Below are 27,779 nucleotides of genomic sequence, written 5' to 3' on the forward strand. Positions count from 1 at the left end.
GTGCAGAGTGCAAGTTGCAATATCTCGTCGATATCGACAGTCTTACCACTACGATTACTTATTTTAAAATGCAAGGATAGATAAAGGCGTGTGTTACATCATCATCATCATTATCAATCCATATTCGGCTCACTGCTGAGCTCGAGTCTCTTTCAGAATGAGAGTAGAAAAAAGTAATTATACAGCTTAGTTATAGGTTTTTACAGACCAAATAAAATTATTTTTCCTTCTTTCTTTCTTAATTATTAAAAAAATTGTCTTAATGCACTTTGACCTTTTGTATTATTTAAATTTCTGTTGTTGAGGTATTTATGTAAATTGGTTAATCACTTACATGAATTCGTGTTTTCATATAAATTTACACATTTCAAAGTAATTAATCGTACTACCACCAATTTACGATGTAATAACACGATCCAATATAAGAGCACTTAAAATAATTACACAAATTGAATAAATGCTTTACTGAATCATACAGCAATTATGTTGTAAATGTTTTGGTATAATTAAATTGGTGTTACTCTAATTTGTTGTGTGCATATGAACGCCATTGACGATCAATTATTCTCACGTTTCTGCAGCACCCACGACTACAACTGATCGTGTATTGGTGCCTGCGTGCATGACGGCTCGACTTATGAAACGTCTTCGCTGCCGTTTGCGCTGCAGAAACGTCAATTGGCACACTCCTTCAATTGACTGTCAATGGCTGACTTTAATTTATAGAGCCGTGATAGCCCAGTGGATATGACCTCCTCCGATTCTGGAGGACGTAGGTTCGAATCCAGTCCAACTTTTACGGCTACGTGAATTTTAAGAAATTAAATATCACGTGTCTCAATCGGTGAAGTAAAACATCGTGAGGAAACCTGCATACCAGAGAATTTTGTCAATTCTCTACGTGTGTGAAGTCTGCCAATCCGCCTTGGTCCAGCAAGGCGGACTATTGGCCTAACCCCTCTCAATCTGAGAGGAGACTCGAGCTCAACAGTAAGCTTAATAGTCGGGGGCATGCTCCTCCAACTTTTACAATTACGTGCATTTTAGGAAATTAAATATCACGTGTCTCAAACTGTGAAGGAAAACATCGTGAGGAAACCTGCTTAACGGAGAATTTTCTCAATTCTCTACATGTGTGAAGTCTGCAAATCCACATTGGGTGGTGGCGTGGTGGACTATTGGACTAGTGCCTAACCACTCTCATTCTGAGAGGATACTCGAGCGGAGCAGTGAGCCTAATACGGGTTGATAATGATGATATTAATTTATGTGTCATGTTATATCCATCGGTTGAAACAACGATGAAGAGCATCAACATGCCTACTTTGCCTATTCATAAGCTAATTTTCACGTGTAAATCCATTCGTAGCGAATTTTTCTCACCTCGATTCATGAACTTCCGCAAAGTAACGCTTGCTTCTATCTATTATTAATATTGTGATGTTCATCGGTTAAAACAACGATGAATAACAGCACATGTCACAGGCATCAATCAAAACTGCTGCTTACAAACGATTGCCTGGTGACAGGCTAATTTGTTACGGTTTTTTTTTTATTCTTTACAAGTTAGCCCTTGACCACAATCTCACCTGATGGTAAGTGATGATGCAGTTTAAGATGGAAGCGGGCTAACTTGTTAGGAGGAGGATGAAAATCCACACCCCTTTCGGTTTCTACAAGGCATCGTACCGGAACGCTAAGTCGCTTGACGGTACGTCTTTGCCGGTAGGCTGGTAACTAGCCTCGGCCGAAGCCTCCCACCAGCCAAACCAGAGAATTTTCTCAATCCGCCTTGGTCCAGCGAGGTGGACTATTGGCATAAGCCGCGGAGGACAGCAAAACAAAAAAGTCATTTTATATTCATGATGAACTTCCGCAAAGTAACGCCTGCTTCTTGTGATGTTCATCGGTTAAAACAACGATGAATAACAGCACATGTCACAGGCATCAATTAAAACTGCCACGTACAAACGATTGCCTGGTGACAAGCTAATTTGTTACGGTTGATTTTTTTTTTATTCTTTACAAGTTAGCCCTTGACCACAATCTCACCTGATGGTAAGTGATGATGCAGTCTAAGATGGAAGCGGGCTTACTTGTTAGGAGGAGGATGAAAATCCACACACCTTTCGGTTTCTACACGGCATCGTACCGGAACGCTAAATCACTTGGCAGTACGTCTTTGCCGGTAGGCTGGTAACTAGCCACGGCCAAAACCTTCACCAGCAAACGATGAATAACAGCACATGTCACAGGCATCAATCAAAACTGCCACGTACAAACGATTGCCTGGTGACAAGCTAATTTGTTACGGTTGAAATTTTTTTTTTTGTTTTTTTTTTATTCTTTACAAGTTAGCCTTTTACTACAATCTCACCTGATGGTAAGTGATGATGCAGTCTAAGATGGAAGCGGGCTAACTTGTTAGGAGGAGGATGAAAATCCACACACCTTTCGGTTTCTACACGGCATCGTACCGGAACGCTAAATCGCTTGACGGTACGTCTTTGCCGGTAGGGTGGTAACTAGCCACGGCCGAAGCCTCCCACCAGCCAAACCAGAGAATTTTCTCAATCCGCCTTGGTCCAGCGAGGTGGACTATTGGCATAACCCGCGGAGGACAGCAAAACAAATAAGTTATTACATTATATATTCATGATGAACTTCCGCAAAGTAACGCCTGCTTCTTGTGATGTTCATCGGTTAAAACAACGATGAATAACAGCACATGTCACAGGCATCAATCAAAACTGCCACGTACAAACGATTGCCTGGTGACAAGCTAATTTGTTACGGTTGAAATGAATACTACAGTGCGCTTTCCCCGTCCCGATTCACAACCTACCTAGCGGCTGTAATTAAAACCGTGTCCTACTGATCGCTTTCAAGGTACGAGGGTACGAGTATAAGCCATACGCTGCTGGTTTGCTTTGTTACGATGACAATATTATTGCTAGCTAGCCGACGCACGTGGTTTCACATGCATAGTTTTCGTTCCCGTGGGAATACGGGAATAAAATATAACCTGTGACGCTCACAAATAAAGTGGCTTTATACAGGCAAAAGTATTTTATAATAGTTTCTGTAGATTCTGAGATTACCCCCTACAATCTCATTAACTTTATCTTTTTTATAATATAAGCATAAATAATATAATTACTCTAATAGCTACTATTTTTTACCATATTTTATCAAGATGGTAATATTACAGTCCTGTATTAATCCTACTATTTTTTTTTCCACAAAATATTATTTATTAGTAGGGTTTGCCTAGAGGCATCGATCGTAGATCGTTAGATGGCCCCGAAGCGTCGCGGAATTGTCATTTGTTTCACAAATACTTACCCATGGAAAGTAGCACCTTTCCTCTTTATTCGTGTTGCGGCTTGTATTTTTACATTTCCATAATAATCACGAAGTATGCCTTCGTTTCGTATATAAAGGGATTAAACAAGAAAAAACAGTAATATATTTTTTTAAGTCCACGTCCACCCACAGCATGCGCTCGTTGCGTACTATAATAAGATGTGCGTGCACGGCTTTAAGTAATGACATAACATTGTGCGTTCTTTAATATGGAGGGTCCATCTAACGATTTATATCGATTACTAGAGGCTATATTGTGTTGTATGTTATGTCAGTGTTAATGATAACCATCGTTCTGCCTTAAATGAAAGTGATACAGTAGTAAATGTGACGTGCTTAAAATAATAGATTTCCGTTGTTCAAGTAGACTAGGGTATGTTTATTTAGTAAATTTTTTACAGAACGTAATTAACTAAATGTGATTTAGGGATGTCCATGGCTTTTTTGGCATTGCTATAACGATATTCATCTACTAAACATAATAATCATTTTGACGGCCTCCGTGGCGCAGTGTCAGTTTGAAACTTTGTCAATAATAATGCAAGATCTAGAACCCAGAATCTCGTGATCTGCAGCCACAAAGACTTACTACTGAACCAAAGAGGAACTCTAGATAACCGTTTTCATCATGATTATCATCAGCCAAATTATTTTTATTTAAATTATTATATATATATATATATATATAGACTGAGGTCCGATCCTCGGCTGGGCCGTTTAATTTTTTCTTAATTGGTCCAGGTCTGGCTGGTGGGAGGCTTCGGCCATGGCTAGTTATCACCCGACAAATACGTACCGCCAAGCGATTTAGCGTTCCTGTACGATGTCGTGTAGAAACCGAAAGGGGTGTGGATTTTCATACTCCTCCTAACAAGTTCCATCTTATACTGCATCATCACTTACTTAGGTGAGATTGCAGTCAAGGGTTAACTTGTAAAGAATAAAAATAATCATTATAAAATTGTGATAGTAAAGTACTAGAAATAATGCGCTTTCTGGAATGTTCTAATAACACGTTTCCCGATCGTCATAACGCCTGCTGACATTCACATTATACGCGCGGCGGTTTGCAATTAAAATTCTGCCCTAGTGATTACAGTCGACAAAAATTTCAAGTCATAAGCGTAAGCGAGTTTTTATTTTACACAACAATTTTGATGTGAAACATCTATAGCCGTACGTAAAATTTGTGGTGTGGCGACGCATGCCGTGGCGACGCCTCGCCACGCTATATGCACTTATTTTTTAAGTCAATTTACAAAATAATGTCGATGTTTCACATCTACCAGTCGTCCCATAACGGCTCATTTTTTGTTATTATATGTATGTTTTGTTGGAATAAAATGAAAAAAAGTAAGGAACTGTTATTTCGATCAAACGCTACATAAAGTTGATATTTCTTCGTTTTTGTAACTATAGATTCGTTCTTTTAAACATAATATTATAGAATCATATTTTTCATTTCATTAAGTATCATATCAACCGTTTACTTAACTTAACTTTACCTATGGATGACTACCTATGTGGACTAGATATACTAACGATATCAAACGCGTTACATGGAAACACTGGATTCAGGTGGCTCAAAAGCGTGTTGTTTGGAAGTCCTTAAAATTTCCTTTTTTCAGCAGTGAAAGTGATGATGATGATGATAATGTAATAGTCTGAGAAAAAGAACAAGAAGGGGAACACAAACTATCGACCGTTTTCAACAATTAAAGTAAATGTAATATCAAGTAAAAAATAAAAAAAACGGATTCGAAATGTTCGAAAGATCTTTGGAACTGAAGTTAGGCTGAAGGGTTCATCGACATCATCATCATCATGTCAGATGGACGTCCACTGCAGGACATAGACCTTTTGTAGGGACTTCCAAACATCACGATACTAAGCCAGCGAATACCTGCTACTCACTTGATGTCGTCCTACCGTCCTGGTGGGGGGTCGACCAACACTGCGCTTTCTAGTGCGGGGTCACCATTCCAGCACCTTGGGACCCTAACGGCCATCGGCTCTTCGAACAATGTGCCCCGCCCATTGCCACTTCAGCTTCGAGACACGTTGAGCTATGTCGGTGACTTTAGTTTAAGGGTTAATATAAAACAAATATTATACGCTGAAGCTTATGCATTACGGCTAACGGTATGTCGTATCAATTAAGACTATGAAAGTGGGAATGTGGTGTAAATCGATGATACCGCGACGCCCGACGGAAGCAGATTATCGCTTCAAAGCGCAGATGTAGGTAAATCTTATTTCAGCACAAATTAATGTACCTAAATGAGATAGTACGAAATCCGGCATATGGAATATATACCCTCATCTGCTATTTATTTGGTATCTATCTATATCTATCTATACTTATAATAAAACAGGTCGAATTCTATATGTCGCCGGGGAAGCTTGGCTCACTGAGGGCTCTATGGCCTCAGACCTAATAGTTGTCATGTTTGCTCTGTGGTTATTTCGAATCGACTTGTTATCTAGTGGTCTGATCATTTTGCAGTCAAAATACTGTTCCGTTTTGATTTGATTAATAATTGGTCTCTCAAGTAATGATGACAGTTGACAGCAGTAGAAAAGAAACTCTTTAGGTTCTGTGTTGAGATTTTGCTGTCGTAATGGTCAGCAAAATCTACGTTAATTAATTTAATAAATTTAGAATCAAGTTTTCATGTAATTAGGTTTTGATTATTTACTCTTGAAGTAATTAAGATTGTAAAACGTTACCACCATAACGAACGTGGCGGCGATCGACCAATAGGAAATAATCACGTAACTCTCATCCAATGACATCGCGTCCCAAATGGCGCGTACGCGTGTACCGTCACTGTGTATTCACTCTAGTGAGGCATCCTGCCTCCGTCTGTCTCCATAGTCTGCTGATTTAGTAATTCAGTTCTAATCGCGTTTTTAAGATGGAATAATCGTCTTCTACAATCTACTTGTTAAGTATAGTGAAATAGTGAAGTGTTAAGTAGTGTTATTAAGAAAAGGAAAGTAATTAGTGACTTGGGCTATTAATTGGTTCAATTCTTTGTTGAGCAGCTTGAGGCGTCATGCTGCTTGTCGCGTTAGTGATTTTGTTCGATAATGTTTCGTGATGAAGTAATTATTGATCTTAAATTGTTTACTGTGGGCATGGAGAGCACGTCGGGCAGGGTTGGTGAGTGTTTACTAGTATTAAAAGGCGCCTTTAAACCACACCCAATGGTCACAAGTCCTGGGACTTGCTCGATGTACTTCCTCTACCACAACTACCAGGGTAAAATAGTAAAATTAAGAGTAGTATTGTGTAAGCGATTAGTGAGGTTAAGCATAGCATACCTATTGTAATTGGCAGAGCCGATGATTAAGGTTAGGTCAGCGGTTCTGTCCATATTTTTATTAATGACTCTACGATTTTTACGACATCAGAAGTGGTATCGCTCCAGCGATCCCTTTCTGCCGGTCAATCTGTACCAAATCCTGACATTGACAATGAAAGTGCAACTTAATTTGAAATTTGTGAAATCCCTGATGAAATTAATTTTATTTGATAACTACCCTCAGTTTTTCTTGTGGTAACTAAGTTGGACTTAAAACCGTAAAATAGTTTTGACAATTTGATATTGATGCGTCATTGAGTTGAATCGGCAATGGTTGCCGTGATGCCCGTGTCGCCATATCGCATCCAAATAAATAATGTAATAACGTAAAAGACAAAGAGAAAAATAAAAAAGAAAAAGAAAAAGAGAAAAAAAAAAAAAAAAATTTGAAATGTTCATTACGTTGCAATCTGTATTACTTTTAAGATTTATCATTTGCAAACGTTATGCGTTTGCGAGTCGAGTACTTTTAGTTAAAAACCGCGACGGTTTGAGCCGAGTGTGCGAATCTTTTACCGATAATTTCAAAATAGATATTGCGTTTACGTAGCGTACGGCATTTTTCTAAGTTAGATTGCGTCTCCTACTTTTCATTTAATTCAGATTGTACCAAGGGTTTACTTTAAGAACTTGTCCGACTCTTTACATCCCCAAAATAAATTATTGATGATGGAAGACAATTCCTCAGAAGCTTCCAAGAGTTATTGTGACAGGCATTGCAACGAACTACACATAGTGACTCCAGGTAACGAAATACTATCTTTGGTTATTTGCAATGCTCTTTTTACTGTGAAGTACATACAATCTTTGGTATAGCTTCGTTAACACTTCTTGTATGTAGTCAAAATTGTGTAGTACCTAAACTTCTTAGTCTAGTTGACTTTAACAGTAGGGTCATCGATATAGAAGCCCTGCATGTTTACATCCAAAGTAGAATGGCCGAGGCGGTTGTAGAAAAAAAAAAAACCACTATTAGTAAGTAGACTACTTGGTTTTAATTAAAAACAACCAAACGTCGCTTCACCTTTGTTTAGCAATCCTTATAGTGAAGTACACAGAGTGCTCAAGAGCGGTATCTGGTCGTCATTGGAGGCCTTGCAGGGTCACAGATAACCAATTGAGGCGACCTGCTCGCCCTGGTGATCTTCTGGCGGCCGTACCGCCTCTGGTATCAACGGTGTCAAACGTCTAACGCCACTACAGCCGCACAGCCCGCTACTACTTCTGCAGTCGTTGCAGCCTGCGGCTATTGCGACCGCTGGAGCTGGCGTGCTGCCTGTGTCGTCTACTACATCGACCACTGCGTCGACTATTTATTCCCGGTGAATATAGTTTCAATTATTTTAACATTTACACAAACATCATCACAAACACTTTAAAAGAAAGAGTAATGAGAATACTTATAATTTTACTTATTGGCGGCGTGGAGTCGTTTATAACTAATAAAAGATGCCATGTGGCACTCAAAAGATGTCGTTGGCGTATGGAGCCGACCAGCGACCACCAAAAGATGCCATGTGGCACTAAAAATATGTCGTTGGCGTATGGAGCCGACCAGCGACCACCAAAAGATGTCGTTGGCCTGAGGTGCCTTGTATAACGACCAACCTTGTCTATCCCCTGTGGACCACGGCGCTAGATAACCGCTTAGCACCACAGCATCGACCTTCCCAAACTCCCCTAGAGCCTTCGACGTGGATCTATCTCACCTGATTCCCTACCTATACTACACACCACGTTATAACTGTATTCATATGAAAATTATGAGCAGTGTCTACGTGTACACTTAAAACACAACATACTTACTTATTTTATAATTATAATATTTATCTGTTGTCGCGTGGAGCGAGCAGTGTCAATATAAATTATAATTACCTGTTGTCGCGTGGAGCGAGCAGTGTACATTTGAATCATTAGCTGTTGTCGCGTGTAGCAAGCGTCAATATGAAATAAACTTATAAATATTCTCTTTCTCAACATTCATAGCAAGTTTGTGTTGTCACACGTCTTATAGTTCAGCCTTGTCACGTTCAGCCAAGATAACTAAACATTTTAATTTTAGATACTAAAGTTCAGCCTTGTTTAAGGTAACTAACTATTCGAAAAACACAAGTTTCTAGATTCAAACAAAGCCTAGGTTAATTGTGAAAGTACCTAGCTTCAGATTTTTTTTTTTTTATTTACAGAAAAGAACTGAAGGCGCTGCAGAGCACGCACCGCACGTCAGTATGGCCGTGTCGCCGGGGAAGCTTGGCTCACTGAGGGCTCTATGGCCTCAGACCTAATAGTTGTCATGTTTGCTCTGTGGTTATTTCGAATCGACTTGTTATCTAGTGGTCTGATCATTTTGCAGTCAAAATACTGTTCCGTTTTGATTTGATTAATAATTGGTCTCTCAAGTAATGATGACAGTTGACAGCAGTAGAAAAGAAACTCTTTAGGTTCTGTGTTGAGATTTTGCTGTCGTAATGGTCAGCAAAATCTACGTTAATTAATTTAATAAATTTAGAATCAAGTTTTCATGTAATTAGGTTTTGATTATTTACTCTTGAAGTAATTAAGATTGTAAAACGTTACCACCATAACGAACGTGGCGGCGATCGACCAATAGGAAATAATCACGTAACTCTCATCCAATGGCATCGCGTCCCAAATGGCGCGTACGCGTGTACCGTCACTGTGTATTCACTCTAGTGAGGCATCCTGCCTCCGTCTGTCTCCATAGTCTGCTGATTTAGTAATTCAGTTCTAATCGCGTTTTTAAGATGGAATAATCGTCTTCTACAATCTACTTGTTAAGTATAGTGAAATAGTGAAGTGTTAAGTAGTGTTATTAAGAAAAGGAAAGTAATTAGTGACTTGGGCTATTAATTGGTTCAATTCTTTGTTGAGCAGCTTGAGGCGTCATGCTGCTTGTCGCGTTAGTGATTTTGTTCGATAATGTTTCGTGATGAAGTAATTATTGATCTTAAATTGTTTACTGTGGGCATGGAGAGCACGTCGGGCAGGGTTGGTGAGTGTTTACTAGTATTAAAAGGCGCCTTTAAACCACACCCAATGGTCACAAGTCCTGGGACTTGCTCGATGTACTTCCTCTACCACAACTACCAGGGTAAAATAGTAAAATTAAGAGTAGTATTGTGTAAGCGATTAGTGAGGTTAAGCATAGCATACCTATTGTAATTGGCAGAGCCGATGATTAAGGTTAGGTCAGCGGTTCTGTCCATATTTTTATTAATGACTCTACGATTTTTACGACATATACATTTAATCGCAATATGATTTTACTAATACCATTTGTAACAACAAACGTTAGCGTGGCATAAAGGATGCCAGCGCCATCTAGAATCCACGAGCTTAATAAATAAATGTGAGCTTACTTGACCGAGAGTGTCCACCATAAGAGCTAAGCCAATTATTCTCGCCGACACGCACACAAGCGTACTTATCGTAGCACAGAGATGTTTCAAGGGCTCCCATTTCGGGGCACATAAAACTTGCTTACGAATCCAGCGACTGCACACTATCTATGTGTTATAAATCTATGATATAAGTGTATGAAACAAAAAAAAAATAGTCGTAATTAAATTCGTTGAGAGTATTGAAGCATTTGTGTTCTACATAAGAATAATTACGAGACCTTTCCACAAAGGGTCGGTTTAAGCACATTTACATACCCTGCTGTACCCTCTTTGTCTCTACTAATGAAAAAACGTATTAAAAGGAGCAAACGAATAATTCAACAATCGTTATTCATTCATGGGTTTAAATAAAACAGACACAACGTTTGTAATGTTGATTGTTCACTGTCCATAAAAATGGATATCTAAATACCTATTTATTTGAATAAGGCTTCATTACAAGCACTTTTAAAACTTGTCAAAAACTACCACCAGTTCGGACAGCAAACCGTACTGAGAAGAAGCAGAAGAATTTTAGCGCACGCAAATTTAAAAAAAATGATATATATACGTACATCATCATCATCTCCTTACCCGTAACCCACTTATCGGGAAAATATGTCAATCGGGATCGGGAAAATATGTCAATCTTTTCCATTCGTCTCTATTACTCGTCAACTCATCATCCACTCCTTTTACACACATGTCCTCTTTCACACAATCCAACCATCTCTTCTTTGGCCTTCCTCTCCTCTTATGTCCTTCCACTTGCACATTCAACATTTTTCTAGTAATATGACTTTCCTCCCTACGCATTACATGTCCATACCATATATACGTACATATTATAAATAAATAATTAAAAATTGGCAAGTAAAGGCAACCTTATTGCTATAAGCAATCAGCAAATTGAGTTATTTTTAACACGCTTCTATTAACTACATTTTTAACTACGAGTATGTATGTAAGAAAATCAAATCTAGGAATCTTAATTTGACCCTCTTCCCGGTCTTCGATTAGGATGAAATCTAAGAAACGTCATTACTAGCGTTTTTTAGTTTTTTGTTTAAACTATTTAAATTTATTATGACACTGACTAGCTTAATTACTTGACTTGCCTAGAAGACACACTTGCCAAGAAGAAGACATAAATCAAATAAAAAAATGCTTTTACACTAGACAGTAAAAAGCAGCCAGACAATTCACTAACTTTGACGTATGTTAGTTTATAATTAATGAAGTATGTTACTTTAGAATTATAATTATAAAGTAACATACTTTATAAATATTAACAACAAAACAATAACAAGCGCATTTTTCGTATTCCGTGAAGCATTGCACCGCATAAACAATACATGTACGGTCACCTTTACAATTACATCAAATATACATTATTATTACTCTTAAGTACCACAAGTAGTACTCAAGTGAATTAATAACACGAGAAATATTCTAAACTTTTGTACATTTAGGAAAATTTCTGTTGAAACAGACCCATCGTTGTAGTAGAATTTTAATATGTAACCCAGTAGTGTTCGCAGACTGTCTCACCTGCCGCAGCAGTACACGGCTTTAACACAAAAAACCTCATGAAAATATTCAGGCCAACAATCAGGCCAAGTTCATTACTGCAGAGAACTCTTTACTCGCATAAAATCAACCTCTGGGAGACTATTCTGTAACGATGTTCAATTCAATTCAATTCTTCTTTATGGCTTTCATTTGTGCCAACTGGGCACTGTTTATCTCGCCAGTGTCGAGTAGATGGAGGAGGCACGATGGAGATTGTTCGGTGATGGCTGACAAATTTAATTTTGAGAATCTACAACGATGTTTTATCACTTGTGAGCTTCGAACTCGTATCTATCGCTCTCTGTCTATAGTACTGTGTTAGACAGAGAGAGATTGAGGTGAATTCGAAGCTCGCACTTGCGAGTTATACAAAACATAGTTACTGAATAGCTGTTCGGCACTGAGTCTCTCTGTGTTTGCCGGAAAGGAGGTCCAACATACTCTGACGTGGATTCCAAGCTTGTTCATGGAGGCGCTAGGATAAGTCAGCACACAGACATGACGTGACATTCCGACCAAAAACGTGCTCCAGCTACGACCAACACCTTAAGAAGCTTTCACTTAACTGTTGGATCAACAGTCCTGTATCCGACTCTTGATCCAACAATTAAGTGAAAGGCAGTGATTCCTTTCTCTGGAGCCCTGACTGGTTGCTTGGGCACTCAAACGTCCCGCAGCGGGAGGGTTGAATTTTTTTATATAAATTTTTAATAGTGTTTTGTATTTTATTTTTTCATCAACATTGTTAAAAATTTAAAAAAAGGAGGACTATTAAATAAATGAGAGAAAAATAATCAAGCTCAGTTAAACAATATATGATTCTATTGCGGCTGACGTACCAGTGTGCGAGCAACAAGGGAAATAACTTGGTATAGTATAAGTACATCTTGTGCTTACAATTTGACCTTTTAACTTTGTTACGGGAATATCTTAAGTATTTTAATAATAATTATTATGACATAACTTTGAAAAGGCTCGCGAACAGTATTATCTACATCTAAAACCGTATTATATTTAATATTGCGGTCGCCAATGCAGTGAACATTTTTTTTTCTGTAGCACACACTAATATTATAAAGGCGAAAGTTTGTGTTTAAGTGTGTAAGTATGTTTGTTCCTCTTTTACGCTGCGGCTACTGAAGCGATTTGGCTGAAATTTGGAATGAAAATAGATTCTACTCTGGATTAATACATATGCTACTTTTCATCCCGGAAAAGTACATAATTCCAGCGGGATTTGTGAAAAACTGAATTCCACGCGGACGAAGTTCGCTAGGTATTCTATAAACAATATTTTGTAACTAGATTGTGTGCGCTCCGAATTTATCTTTATATATCTATTTATAATACGAAACTATACTTAGATAGTCAGAGATATAACTTAGACTCACAATGTCGAGGTATATTACCATTTTAACATGCAGTGCTATTGTTTGTAAATTTGCTGTAAGCTTCTTAAGAGGGTATGTAGCATCGCTGAGGGATTTGACTATTTTTAGTGAGCGCTGAAGGACGTGGGGGTTCAAAACGACCCTCTAAGGGCGTCTCCTGTGAGACTAACCTCGCCTTACGGTCGCCATTTTCGTGTATTTGAGCATGAGATAGGTCCCTAACCTCTTAGGTATTTATAAATAGGTAAACAACTTTTATTAAACATCAAAAGTTGCTTCGATCTTAAAATATTTTTCAATAGTCTCTACACTTTTCAGTAGCACCAAACGTACTTGAAAAAGACTAAATAAATCTTAATATACCTACTATATCACTTAGTGTGAAATGCACAATTAAATATACAATTAAAAACAAATTTGGCCAGGAGAGATTAACATAAGTCCGAGCGGGTTTTTGAAGGGCAAAGTGAATATAAAATTAACATAAACGTGGTCATTTCAGAAAATGGCATTAGACCTGCATATCTGAGATGACTTGATCAGGCTTTCGGCTTTGAGTTATTGAAATCGAGCGTAAGTAAAAAAAAAATTTTTAAAAAAGTTAGTCCTTGACAACAATTTCACCTGATGATAAATGATGATGCAATCTGAGATTGAAGGGTAAATCCACACCCCCTTCGATTTCCACACAACACATCCCTTTTGTTTAGTACCAGAAAGCTAAATCGCTTAGCGATACGCCATTGCCGGTAGTAATCTATACTAATATATAAAGCTGAAGAGTTTGTTTGTTTAAACGCGCTAATCTCAGGAACTACTGGTCCGATTTGAAAAATTCTTTCAGTGTTAGATAGCCAAATTATCGTCGTAATCATACGGGAACGAGAACCACGCGGATGAAACCGCGCGGCGTCAGTTAGTTAAAAAAAAAATTTCAATGTAGACAACTCCACAGGCGTCCACTAGTCGTTGAATAAAAAAATAATTTCCGTGTATATCACAGTACATCTTGATGATATATTTTTTGCATTGAATAGAAAAGAAATCCAAGAAATTGTAATTGTGCTCAGGCATGCGTTGTTAATGAATTATTGTTTTCTTTTGCAACGTTATTTTCACATTGGAAATGTACAAGTTTGTGCATTACAGCCGTGTTGCGATTTGTTGACGATTTATGTACTATTGTCATGTGTAATAATTACTTCCGAAGTAATAAATAGTTGTTAAATATGTATTGTTTAATATCGTTATGATACTTTTATATTTTTATGAGTTCTTTATAAAAAAAGGAGAAATCCGGCCACTTATTTCATACTTTACATTTACTTATTCGTCCGCGTGGAATTTAGTTTTTCACAAATCCCTCGGGAATCATGGATTTTTCCGGGATAAAAAGTATTATAACCTGGATTTACATATAGGCGTGTAAATCCAGGTTATAATATATCTTAATACTAAATTTCAGCTAATTTGGTTGAGTAGTCGAGGCGTGAAAGAGTAACAAACATTCATATCATCAAAATCATCGGTTTTCGCAAATCTAGGGAAACCACGGATTTTTCGGGATAAAAAGTAGCCTAACTTACCATACTTGCAATTTTGCATAAATTTTTATGCTTGTACAATATCTATGGGTATTTCTTACATTTTCATTTATAATGGAGACTAATTTATAACAATTTTTAGCTCTATGTTAATTTTTGTACCCCTACAAATTATCCTAACTTGATCTATTGAGGGATCGCTGGATGCAGACGGCTCAGTATCGTGATGTTTGGAAGTCCCTACAAAAGGCCTATGTCCTGCAGTGGACGTTCATCGGCTGATATGATGATGATGATGATGATAGGTGTTAGACAATACCCAAATTAAATAGTATTTATTTATCTATGTATCATTATAATACTCGTATCTTAAAGAGGAAACTTTCGATTATTTGTTTGTTTGCTTGTTTTTATTGCTCTGAAACTACTAGACCAATTTAGAAAACTTTTTCACCAATGCAAAGCTAAATTATCAGTAAGTAAAAAAAAACTATATTTAAACCACGTACTCCTACGGGTATTGAAACTACGGGGGTGAATCCACATGGGGTTTGTTAGCTTAAAATATTTTATATAATATTTTTTCTAGAGTATACTTACTTAAACATATGTACCTAAGCAATATAATCTTTTTGCAATATTTTAAAACATTGATAAAATTAAATCGGCTAACCAAAACACAAACTATTACTAATGCTAATTTCTTAATACAATACAACATGATATCTTCATAGATAAAAATAGTGAATAAATATATTTAGACTATACGCAAATCACTATTTAGCCTGTTGTGAGGCTAAATAGTGATATGATAATATAAATAACTCAAGCTTAAACGACTTTAACTACTTCCGTTAAAAATGGCTGTATGTTCAGCGATCTTTGGCTGAATTGGAAATCACTTCATAAAACACGTCAGACTTTACATTCACCGATCTTTGCCTAAATTAAAAAAAATAACAAAACGTCAAAAAAGCTCACCTCATTGTCAATTTCATTCGCCGCCACTATACCTAAAACAAGAGCCGCTAAAACGTATCCCCTCATATTGATAAAAATAAATCAGCTAACCATAACACAAACTATGCTGTAAGGCTTAATAGATTGATATTAATATTGAATTGATATGTGAAGTCTAAATATATTTATTCACTATTTATTTCTATGTAGGTATTACGTTGCAGTTTATTAAGTAAATAGCTTTAGTAATAATATAAATAACTCAAGCTTAAAACACGATTCTAACAGATTCCGTTAAAAGGGTTTTGCATTCACCGATCTTTGACTGAATTAAAAATCACTTCATATAGCATGACTTTACAGGCTTTACATTCACCGACCTTTGCCTAAATTTAAAAAAAAAAAACAAAACGTCAAAAAGCTCACCTCATTGTCAATTTCATTCGCCGCCACTATACCCAAAACAAGAGCCGCTAAAACGTATCCCCTCATATTGATAGTCCAACACTGCACTAGCACTAAGTGCTTCACTGATTGACAATGTGTGTTCACAGTACGACACCCGCTGCACTCAAGGCAAATGCGACAACGTCTCCAGTAATACAGTTTTATATGGGCACGCATGAATGCACATACAGTGGGGACCTAATGTATGATAGTTTCTAGTCTGCGTCTAATAACACGTAATATGTCTTTGAAATAAATTGATAAGGTCCTGTCAAATCTATAACAAGACTAGCCATTATAATATGGTGCCTAATTGTGTGTAGGTAATTTTATTTGATATAATAACTTAACATAATGGTGAACTCGCTATCCTCACAAAACCATCAAGTTTATGAGGATGGCTATTCATGTACCTAATTATGTAACACTTTTTGTTTTTTTGTACAGTTGACACTTCTTTTAAATGGCCTTAAATTAAGCATTATTGTTTTACTACATTGAAAAAAATATAACATATTTTTTTCAGACGTGATTACCTATTCAAAAATTTCAGTTTTAAATATTTATTTGACAATACGAGCTAAAACGTTGTTGGCTATGATGGTCTATATTATATCAACTGTTTGATGTTAACAATTTTTTTTAAAACGGAGCGTTTGACAAAATATCAGTTAGCAATTTATTAGTTTGACGTTTAGTACATCAAGTAACATTGTGACGTCACAGATTTGATGACGACGTTTTTGACGTTTGAAATCCTTAATTAATATAGATATATTTCGGACCCTTATTCCATGTACTATACGAAATTAATATTGATTATATTCGATAGGAGTCAACTATCCGATTATAGATTTCGGTATACGATTCAAAACATGAGCCACTTTTTAGTTTGTAATTGTATTTGCGTTTTTGCAATCAATTAACATCAAGTGGCAGTGATTTTAAACCGACTTCAAAAAAGGAGGTTCCCAATTCTACAAGTATGTTTTTTTTGTTTGTAACTTCATGACTTCGTCATTTATTAACGAATTTTCGAAAGAAAATTCTTTGTTCGTTTGATAGACCTCGTGTTTTTTTTTTGTGATAATCTAGCATTGTTTTTTTTTCAACGAAATTACATAATTGTCTTCCTTTTCATCATTCTCTACCCATATTCGGCTCACTGCTAAGCTCGAGCCTCCTCTCAGTATGAGAGGTCTTCCTTTTACGTACATTAAATCACTAACCTCAATTTGACGCGTATGTATTTTTATAATTACGTTAAAAACACAATGTAAGATGATCGCACAATCGTAAGTAGGTACGATGAAAAAATCTTACTGATAACATTTATCTAATTAATTAATTCATAACGAAATTTGTATGCAATTATCGTTCTCCGAGTACGTTTTTTATATTAAACAAACCGTTAAGGAGTTCCCTCATCTGTGTTTCAGCTGCATCATCAGATCTACTCCAGACCTTCATTACATTGTATTGCTTTAAAATTAACGACGGTTTTTAAAAGTTCCCCTTGATTTCTACAGAATCCCAGCATCAGGTTCTGACATGATGACAATGGGACCCACACTAGTATATCTTTAAACAAAAGAATAACTATCTAAATCGGTTTCGGCATCGGGTAATCGCGTAACATTTGCCGTAAGGGTTTTTTTTAGTGTAATCTTAAAGTGTCTGACGAAAGTTCTGGTCAATGAAATGGGTCTGACACTTTTGATTCAGTTTCAGAATAATATTCTTCTAAAATTTAACACTTTTTTACTTAGTTACCTTTTTACTTGGTATGACAGAACAAGTCTGCACAAAGACGCAGGTATTCAAAGCACATAAGACGCTACTAAAAAGTTTGATCTTTGTTATCTGTCTTAGATGGCTCTGGGATCTTACTCTTAACTGAATTTTCGTTAGATCGCTTAGAAATTAGAGGAGCCTTGTTTACAAAGTACAAATTACTTTTGCTTAAGACAAAAATTCTTTGTACTTCATAGCGGACTAGCGGACACCCGCGACTTCGTCCGCGTGGAATTCAGTTTCTAACAAATCCATGGATTTCTCCGGGATGAAAAGTAGCCTATGTGTTAATCCAGAGTAAAATCTATTTCCATTCCAAATTTCAGCCAAATCGCTTCTATAGTAGCGTTGGTTGAAGAGTAAAGAACTTCCATACAAACTATTGCGTTTATAATATTAGTAGGGTTTTTAAAGAACACTCATATTTTTTTATAGATTAAACCAACTTGATTCAAAAAATTAAATAAATAAATAGACACGAGTTTTAAAAGTCCTTTAACTTCAAAGCTAGTAAGATAAAAGAAAGTAAATAAAAGGAAAATGGAAGAAACTCAATCAGCTCTTTCACGCCTTCTTGTATTACACCGCCATGGCAGGCAACCATTGTATGTGGGTCAGGCGGATTTACAGTCTTAGTAACTTGACCCAAATTGAAATGTGGCCACAGATTATAATATGTACTTGTTAATAACTAAAGTCATCATAATCATCATCATCATCATAGATAACATATAAATAAAATGGATATAAATAACTAGTCTTGACGGCCTCCGTGGCGCAGTGGTATGCGCGGTGGATTTACAAGACGGAGGTCCTGGGTTCGATCCCCGTCTGGGCAGATTGAGACTTTCTTAATTTGTCCAGGTCTGGCTGGTGGGAGGCTTCAGCCGTGGCTAGTTACCACCCTACCGGCAAAGAAGTACCGCCAAGCGATTTAGCGTTCCGGTACGATGCCGTGTAGAATCCAAAAGGGGTGTGGATTTTCATCCTCCTCCTAACAAGTTAGCCCGCTTCCATCTTAGATTGCATCATCACTTACCATCAGGTGAGATTGTAGTCAAGGGCTAACTTGTAAAGAATAAAAAAATAAAAAAACTCTTTATTATACGAAACAAAAACACAAACAAACTTTTAATTTTTTTTTGTCTGACGATGTTATACCGATTGTTTATTACAATTTGATTGATGATGATGATTGAGGTTATTGAGCAACGTATAGGCTGCTTTTTATTACGCAAAAATCGATGGTTTCCGCGATTTGTGAAAAACTGACAATTATGATTTACAGGACTGGGAATGTGGAGCTTAGACCCACCATGCAAGACCAATGCACGTTGGCGGGTAGGGTGATAATATTAAAATAACTGCCGTTATCAGAGGTGGACTAGGTGGAACGAGGACATCAAGCTGGTTGCAGCTGGATGGTTGGTTGAAGTCCATCCATAATGATGATGATGATCAGATGATAACAATAATGACCAAGATTGACGGTTTAACGTGCTCTCCGAAACATAACATAACTCCACCAATTTTCCAATTCCGAGCTGAGATTTTTTGCTGAAAACATCTAAGAAGCAAGAAAAGCTCAGAAGGTATTTCCTGACCAGACTCACGATTCGAACCCAGGATCTAGTGATCCGAAGCTACATATGCACCATTGGATCAACGAGACTTATTACTTCAACTTCATTCTTCCGATAACTTATTACTTCACTACTCAGTCGATGGATGTCCACTGCAGAACATAGGCCTTTTGTATCCCTACAAAAGGCCTATGGCCTGCAGTCTGCCTGCAGCCTACCCTCCAAACATCACCCCTGTTGTGAATCCCTGAAACTCGCTTGACTTGGTGTCGTCAGTTCACCTGGTTTGTGCGGGAGCGCCATTCCAGCACTTTGGGACCCCAACGGCCATTTGATCCTAGAACTATGTGCGCCGCCCATTAACACTTTTTAATAATTAACACAGCTTTACGACTCGCTGAGCTATGTCGGTCATTTTGGTTCTTCTGCGGATCTTCTTATTTCTGATTCGATCACGCAGAGATACTCCAAACATAGCGGACGCCCGCGACTTCGTCCGCGTGAAATCTATCCCTACCCTACCCCTACCCTAACGCTACCCTACCCTTACCCTACCCCTACCCTTGAGTTATTGAGTAACTTCTCCCGTTTTCCCAACATTTCCTTTCACTATGAATGTTATTTAAACGCCGCTCTTTTTCACCGCCCTGCATGACAGCAAAAACGTCATCCACGTACCTTTTCCAAAACCTAACTTGTATGGGTATAGATGAGGTGGCGAGCTCTTCAAAATACTCCATCCATAAGTTGGCAACTACTGGGGCAACTGGGCTACCCATTGCCACCCCATCAATCTGAAGGTAGTATTCACCTTTATAAAGGAAAAAGCTAGATTCCAAACAATGCTCTGTTAAGGTGACATACTCCTCCGGGATGTTGTTTTCTTGTAACTTTATTTTAAGTACCTCCATAAAGTCGTGAATTGGTACGTTGGTAAATAGGGATTCGACATCAAAGCTTATCATGCACTCATGCCCTTCAATGTCAACCCGTGTAACGGAACATATAAGAGCGATAAAAAACGACGACCCGCAAAAGTCTGTGATAGCTGATCACATTCTACAACTGGGAACTAAACATTGGATTGAGATCCATAATCCAAGCATTATTTCCACGGACCGCCACTATATACCCCGAGTAGTTCGAGAAGTCATTGAAATTCGAAATTACAAAAATTTCAATCGGGAAGATGGTTTCAAACTAGCCAGCGAGTGGAACCCGGTGGTAGAATTGTGCAAACCAAGAGGGCGCCGTGATACGCATAATAACAAAAGCGATGTCGTGAGTGTGGTTTGCCTAAACAGCCAAAAACGCGAGGTCGTTGAAAAAAGAAAAAGAACAAGAAAGAGGGTAGATCGATTCTGCCCCTAACAGCTGACTTCACTTCTCATCTCGCAACTTCAGTCCCGTCGTGACCACGATCCATGCAACTGGGTCGAAATATCGACAATAAAAATCTCGTCGTTTTATCGTGGTATGTACCCGTTTAAATAACATTCATAATGAACAACCACGAAATAAGTTTAAAATCATTTATTTCCTTTCACTGCTCTGTTCCTATTGATTGTAGCGTGATGAAAAGTATACTATAACCTGCCATGTCTGTCTGTCTGCCTGGTAACAGACAGACATACATTTTTGGTATCAGTATCGGCCACTAATCACCCCTGATAGTTATTTTGGAAGTCTATTTCATGTACAGAATTGACCTCTCTACAGATTTATTATACATTATACATTAGGACAAGATAACATCATTCATTACTTGGGTCTTCTAATAATTGTAGTAATTAATAAAAGATCAAACGAGCAAATTTTAATTATTCGTCAAAATTATTGTGAACATTACGCAAAAAGCTTGCGTGCACAGTTAACATAAATATTTAACAGTTTCAATGTTACCTAAATAAATTTCAAATTACTGAAAAAAATGCGTGTTTACAATAACATTAAACGTTAAATAGCAAATACTTTTCTTTTTTATATCACCATCATCATTAAAAACCCATATTCGGCTCACTATTGAGCACGAGTTTCCTCTCAGAATGGAAAAGTTTAAGGCAATAGCTGCCACCACCACGCTGAGCTAATGCAGATTCGTAGGCTTCACACAAGTTAAAAAAAATACTCAGGTATGAAGGTTTCCTCACGATGTTTTTCCTTTACTGTTTGAAACACGTGATATTTTATCCTACTTCTTATTTTTTGTTATATTGTGTTAATAAAGTGTTTAAATAAAAAAATATTTAATTCATAAAATGCACATATCTGAATACGAGGTGCAAGCCCCGGACCGGACGCTCTAGAAATCAAAGGCAAATGGCATATCCACTCGGATAAGTGTTCATATACCCTAATACTTACGACTCTTGTTTCTTTAGTATAGGTACATAAAAGTTTTTAAAATCTTGAATAATCAAACGCTTTGTCTACACTAATAGTTTAATAAGGAAATATTTGATTTTATCCTCTGGATTTAAAAGGCTCCTAGACTTTAAAAATTAATTTTCCAATCCTACATAACCCTCATGAACATAAACTGTAATATGAATGTTATCCTCGGATTCCCACGGGATCTCCGCTGGCTGGTGGGAGGCTTCGGCCGTGGCTAGTTACCACCCTACCGACAAATACGTACCGTCAAGCAAATTAGCTGCGAAAAATACGACGTCGTGTAGAAACCGAAAAGGGTGTGCATTTCATTTTCCTCCCGTTAGCCCGATTCCATCTTAGATTGCATCATCACTTACCATCAGGTGAGATTGTAGTCAAGGGTTAGAATAAAAAGAATTCCGCGGTTATTAAACAAAAGTAACGTAAAACTAGGTTGTGAAAGTTTCATACCCATTGATTTTGCAAATTCCTTATGTAAAATGATTGCGAGCAGGTTGGACTGTAAATATGTGAATCACTGCTGTTCCATGTCAAATGGATTGGAGCGGCAGTGACACACATATTACTAGTATGATTTATTTAAAAAAAAAAAATAAGTTATATTACTATAGTTTATAAGATACTAACACATTTTATTTTTATTTTTACTAACATAACTATGAGCCTATTAAAGCTTGAAATAAATATTATTATTATAAATCAATTTTCTTGAAGCAGTGAAAAACAAAATTTTACGAGAATAAGTGAGCTTATTATTAAACCAAGTTGTGGAAGTAGGCTAAATTGTTTACGTAATAATTTTCCTTATTGGGTCAATAAAATTTCTCTCCTTTGTTTGTCGAATAAGAGTGAGTACTTTACGAGTTGTATCGAAAAATATTTACCTCCACTTCTAGCTTATCAAGTACCTACTTAATCAGACTTTAGGCCTAAACGGCCTATTAATCACAACGGCCTCCGTTTCACAGGATTTACAAGACGGAGGTCCTGGGTTCGACCCATGGCTGGGTGAATTGAGGTTTTCATAATTGGTCGAGGTCTGGCTGATGGGAGGCTTCGGCCGTGGCTAGTTACCACCCTACCGGCAAAGACGTACCGGCAAACGATTTAGTGTTCCGGTTCGATGTCTTGTAGAAACCGAAAGGGGTGTTGATTTTCATCCAGTTTGTAACATGATAGGTAAATTAATTTGTATTTTTTTGTATTTCTGTATTTTTGTGTTTTAATTTAATTTAATTTGTAGTATTGTAAATAGTTTGTAATATTTTTTAATTCTTACACATAAGATATATATTGAAGTGATAACATAAATTATGAATTATATATTATAAATATTGTAAATGTTGTGAAGATCTGTAATAAGTTGAACATACACCATTGGGCACAACGTATGTTATATATTTATACACGATACAATGTTCTGAGGTTGGTCTTCCTAAATAAATACCTACATAATAAGTGCCTAACATACGGCTGTGAAACCTGGGCGCTCACCATGGCCTAAAGGGCTAAACTGGCCAGGTGCCAACGATCCATGGAGAGGAGCATGACTGGCCATAAGAAAAAGGATAGGGTAAGAAACACTGACCTTCGAACTGCCACTGACCAGCAAAAGTGGCGATGGACAGGCCACATGCTAAGGAACACAACGGTGAAGTGGGGCAGACTGGTGACGGAATGGTACCCTAGAGATGGCAGAAGGAATCGGGGCAAACAGTTCCTTAGATGGGAGGACGACTTAAAGCTCACAGCAGGTCCAAACTGGAGAAGGGTCGCATTAGAAAGAGAGCAAATAAATAAATATACTTAAACAATACACATCACTATCTAGCCCCAAAGTAAGCATACAGAGTAGCTTGTGTTATGGGTGCTAAGATAGTTGATATTATAATATTAATATACGATTATATACTACATATAAATACTTACATAATGTATAAATACACACAGACGCTGGAAAACACCTATGCTCATCACACAAATATTTTCCAGTTGTGGGAATCGAACCCACGGCCGTGGATGCAGAAGGCAGGGTCACTACCCACTGCGCCACGCGTCCGTCAAGCAGTGGAAGTCGCTGAAGGAGGCCTATGCCGAAAGGCACACTATGTTAAGAGACATTCTTTAAAAAAAAAATTAAAACAAAATGTAATGTATATAATATTGTAATTTCTTAACACAGAATGGCTTTTTTTCTCTCATTTATTTATTACTTCTTTTTTTTAAATTTTTAACAATATAAGTATAAAATACAAAACATTATTAAAAATTTATAAAAAAAATTCACCCTCCCGCTGCGGGACATTTGAGTGCCCAAGCAACCGGTGGTCAGGGCTCCAGAGTGAGGAACCTCCTCACAATACGCGCCGTCTCAAGAATCACTGCCTTTTGTATCCGACTCTTGATCCAACAGTTAAGCGAAAGCTTCTTAAGGTGTTGGTCGAAGCTTTTCGCTATAAGACCATTGACTGAAACAACTATCGGAACAATAATAGTTGACTCAACATTCCACATGGCGGTAATCTCGTGAGCAAGGTCCAAGTATTTTGATACTTTTTCCTTTTTCCTTTGTAATTTCTTAACACAGAATGGCTTATTATTATTATTATTATTAAGTTTTAGTATCTACAATCTACATAGCATCCTTGCAAAGCTGGCGCTGGTCGCTAGTGTCTTGTATAAAGCAGGTCTGGTCACTCAGGCTCTCGTGCCATCAAGTTATTAGTTAACTTTACCGTTACGTTTAACAAATAACAATATAATTCGAAACTAAAAATAGAAGAGCAAAATTCATACATAATTCAAGACATAACAGCGGAGAAAATTTGTGAAAAAAAAATTACTTTCAAGAACGTCGCTCTTATAGTGGAAAGTAACACGCAGTTGGTCACGCGAAATGCAGTAATTATCTGGATTATGTATGTGTATTGTTAATGAACTGGCGGGTAGACAGAAAAAAGTATTAATAAAGTGCTAAGGACGCGATTATATTGGTACCATATAGACTTGCAGGCACGCGCCTTCGTCGGCGTTGAAATTGATGTAAATTTTCAACCCCTACCTTATTCCTTTCCATTTATATTTCCGAATGTTTTATATTAGTACATTATGATATCAGTGCAGTAAGCTGAAAATTACAGCCGAGGCGCCATTGCGAGTAAGGAAGCAGAGGCTGTATTAAACACACTTTGAACACACTTTCTGAAAATGAATTTACATCTTCGCCTGTTGTCCATATAAATGCCATTTTGATGCGCTTGTAATTTTATACAGATAGCGAAGTGCGTGTTTTTTTTAGGCAAATGCACCAAAAACAGACAGTATTACTAATAAAGTAAATTAATATTTTTGTGTTTCTGTTACAGATAAATGGTTGTTATTTATTGTCAAAATTATTAAAATGAAAGATTTTTTTTTTCTCGCAAAGTTAATGCGTAATGAGATGCATTACAATAGTGAAATTGATGAAATAAGAGATAGGTACCTTACGAGCAAATGTGTTTTAAAATATAATAAATAGTCCAGTAATTATACTTGTCCTATCCTTCTGGATGCTAAACGTATCTTATTATCCACCCATATTCAACTAACTGTTGAGCACGAGTCTCCTCTCAGAATGAGAGGGGTTAAGCTAATAGTCCACCACGCTGACCTAATGCGGATTGGCAAACTTCACATACGTATAATTCTCAAGTATGCAGGTTCCTCCTTCACCGTTTGCGACACGTGATATTTAATTTATTAAAATGCACACAACTGAAAAGTTAGATATGCATGCCCCGCGGACCGGATTCGAACCAGCGCCTTCGGGAATTGAAGGCAGAGGTCTTATCCACTGGGCTATCACGGCTCACATAAACGTATTTACTACTTTTAATTTATGAAATACAAAGTATGTATTTCTTTCAGAAGGAAAAGAAAGGAAGAAAATCATTAAAAAATATCAGCATTATTAGAAACTGAGTTCATACAACGGGCTTATCAGAAGCAAACATAATAATTATTGGAACAGACATTATAATCACCATCAAATAAATTTTACCCATCATGTTGTGAATAAGAAATGTTTACCTTTCAAATAAAATTTTCCAATACGTTTTCCTTGAATAAATTTTTCCGGTCTTAAACGTCCGTCTTGTACTTTGTCTTAACCAATTTCTTTCTTTCCGTTTCTTGCCGTTCTACTCAACAAGAGACTGCACTTTCCGAACTTGTTATACAGTCACTAAAATTAAAAGTAATATTGTTCAAGTAAAGTGAAAATAATCAAATTGTTTCTGTAGAAAAATATGAAACTGACGGACTTACCCGACTGACGATCTTAACCATACCGATCTTATTAGTAAGAAAATATATTTGTGACTAAAACTATAATTATGTTCTAATTTTATTATTTGTATATAACCGTTATTAGTGAATTTTGTTTTAAAGATTTCTCTCTTCCGTTTTCTTTTTATATTTTACTAACTGACGCCGCGCGGTTTCACCCGCGTGGTTCCTGTTTCCGTAGGAATACGGGAATAATATTTAGCCTATAGCCTTCCTCGATAAATGGGCTGTCTAACACTTAAATAATTTTTCAAATCGAACCAGTAGTACCTGTGATTAGCGCGTTCAATCAAACAAACAAACTCTTCAGCTTTATAATATTAGTATAGATTAATTAGTTAGTTAGACAAGAAATTTCATACCACTGCGCCACGGAGGCCGTCGAGGTGACAGCTTATAAAAATAATACACGCAAGTTTAATATATTATGCAAATAATAATGTTGTTTTAAAATAATTACTAGTATTTGTAACAATAGATATAAAAGTTCAACAGTCCTCATATTATAGCGTACTGCCTCGTAAACTTTATTGTGGCAGTAAACCATTCCTTTGAATAGCAATTTGTTACTTGAATGAATGCTCGAGTCATGTAGATCAGTTTTACTGTCGAAGTAAAATTTAAATTACTGTGTAGGTATTGCCAGAAAATAACTACACAGCCTTAAAATGTTAAAACCTTAAGTATAAAATACGTGTATAGAGAATATACTGAAACCTTTTAAAAGCTAAATAGGAATTGGATGATTAAGACAAGCTAAGCACCGCCTTCATACCGATCAGCAGGTAGAACATATTATGATGTTATTTTTCGCTTTTTAGTTTAGTGGGTACGTTTTTAGGTTTTGAAGTCGGTTGTATTTTTTTATTAAAATTTTTATTATTTTTCCATTTTTAGTGTTAAATTTCATCTCAAACGAATACATCAGACCCCTAATGACAGTCACAACCCATCTTGGTACGAAATTCTCAGCAATACAAATTAATCATGCCAAGCACAAGGCAGCTACCGTAAACCGTTAAGGGGTTCCCTTAATTGATCTTGGTCTTCATCATCAGACCCCTAATAACACACACAACTCATCTAGGTAGAAAGTTCTCAGAAATACGAATTAATCAAGGCCAAACACAAGGTAGTTACTGTAAACTGTTAAGGAGTTCCCTTAATTGTCCTTGGTCTTCATCACCAAACCCCTAAATGACAGTCACAATCTATCCATATGGAAAGGTCTTATTAATACAAATCAATCAAGCCCAAACACAAGGTAACTGCTGTAAATCGCCGAGGAGTTCCCTCGTCTGTTTTATGGCTCCATCATCAGATCGATTTTAAACCTTCATGAAATTGTAGTGCTTAAAAGTACTAAATAGAAAAGTTTACGAACATACTAGACACCCATATAATTTTTGAAAGTTCTTCTCAATTTCTCCAGGATTCCATCATCAGATCTTGACATGATGGCAATGGGACCAAATGGGGACTATACCGTTTCAAACAAAAAAAGAATTTTTGAAATCGGTCCAGGCGTCTTTGAGTAATCGGTGTACATACATAAAAAAAAAAAAAAAATACCGACCGAATTGAGAACCTCCTCCTTTTTGAAGTCGGTTAAATACGTGTATAGAGAATA

General features: G+C 36.9%; 1 protein-coding gene across 2 annotated transcripts in view; it reads right to left on the reverse strand.

Annotated features, from left to right (window-relative positions):
• The window catches only part of LOC112053141 (uncharacterized), a 33,327-nt gene extending 17,137 nt beyond the window's left edge, over nt 1–16,190 (reverse strand). The window contains exon 1 of one of the 2 annotated variants that reach the window (XM_052889024.1): nt 16,029–16,190. In XM_052889024.1, coding sequence (XP_052744984.1) covers nt 16,029–16,094 — 66 coding nt within the window. In that variant the 5' untranslated portion in view covers nt 16,095–16,190. Of the gene's footprint in view, nt 1–15,623; nt 15,764–16,028 lie in introns of those variants that run through there. The other variant, XM_052889025.1, reaches the window with a different exon arrangement.
• Nucleotides 16,191–27,779: the final 11,589 nt, after the last annotated feature.

This window comes from Bicyclus anynana, chromosome 24 (assembly GCF_947172395.1).
Source record: "Bicyclus anynana chromosome 24, ilBicAnyn1.1, whole genome shotgun sequence".
In the NCBI taxonomy this organism is placed as follows: domain Eukaryota; kingdom Metazoa; phylum Arthropoda; class Insecta; order Lepidoptera; family Nymphalidae; genus Bicyclus; species Bicyclus anynana.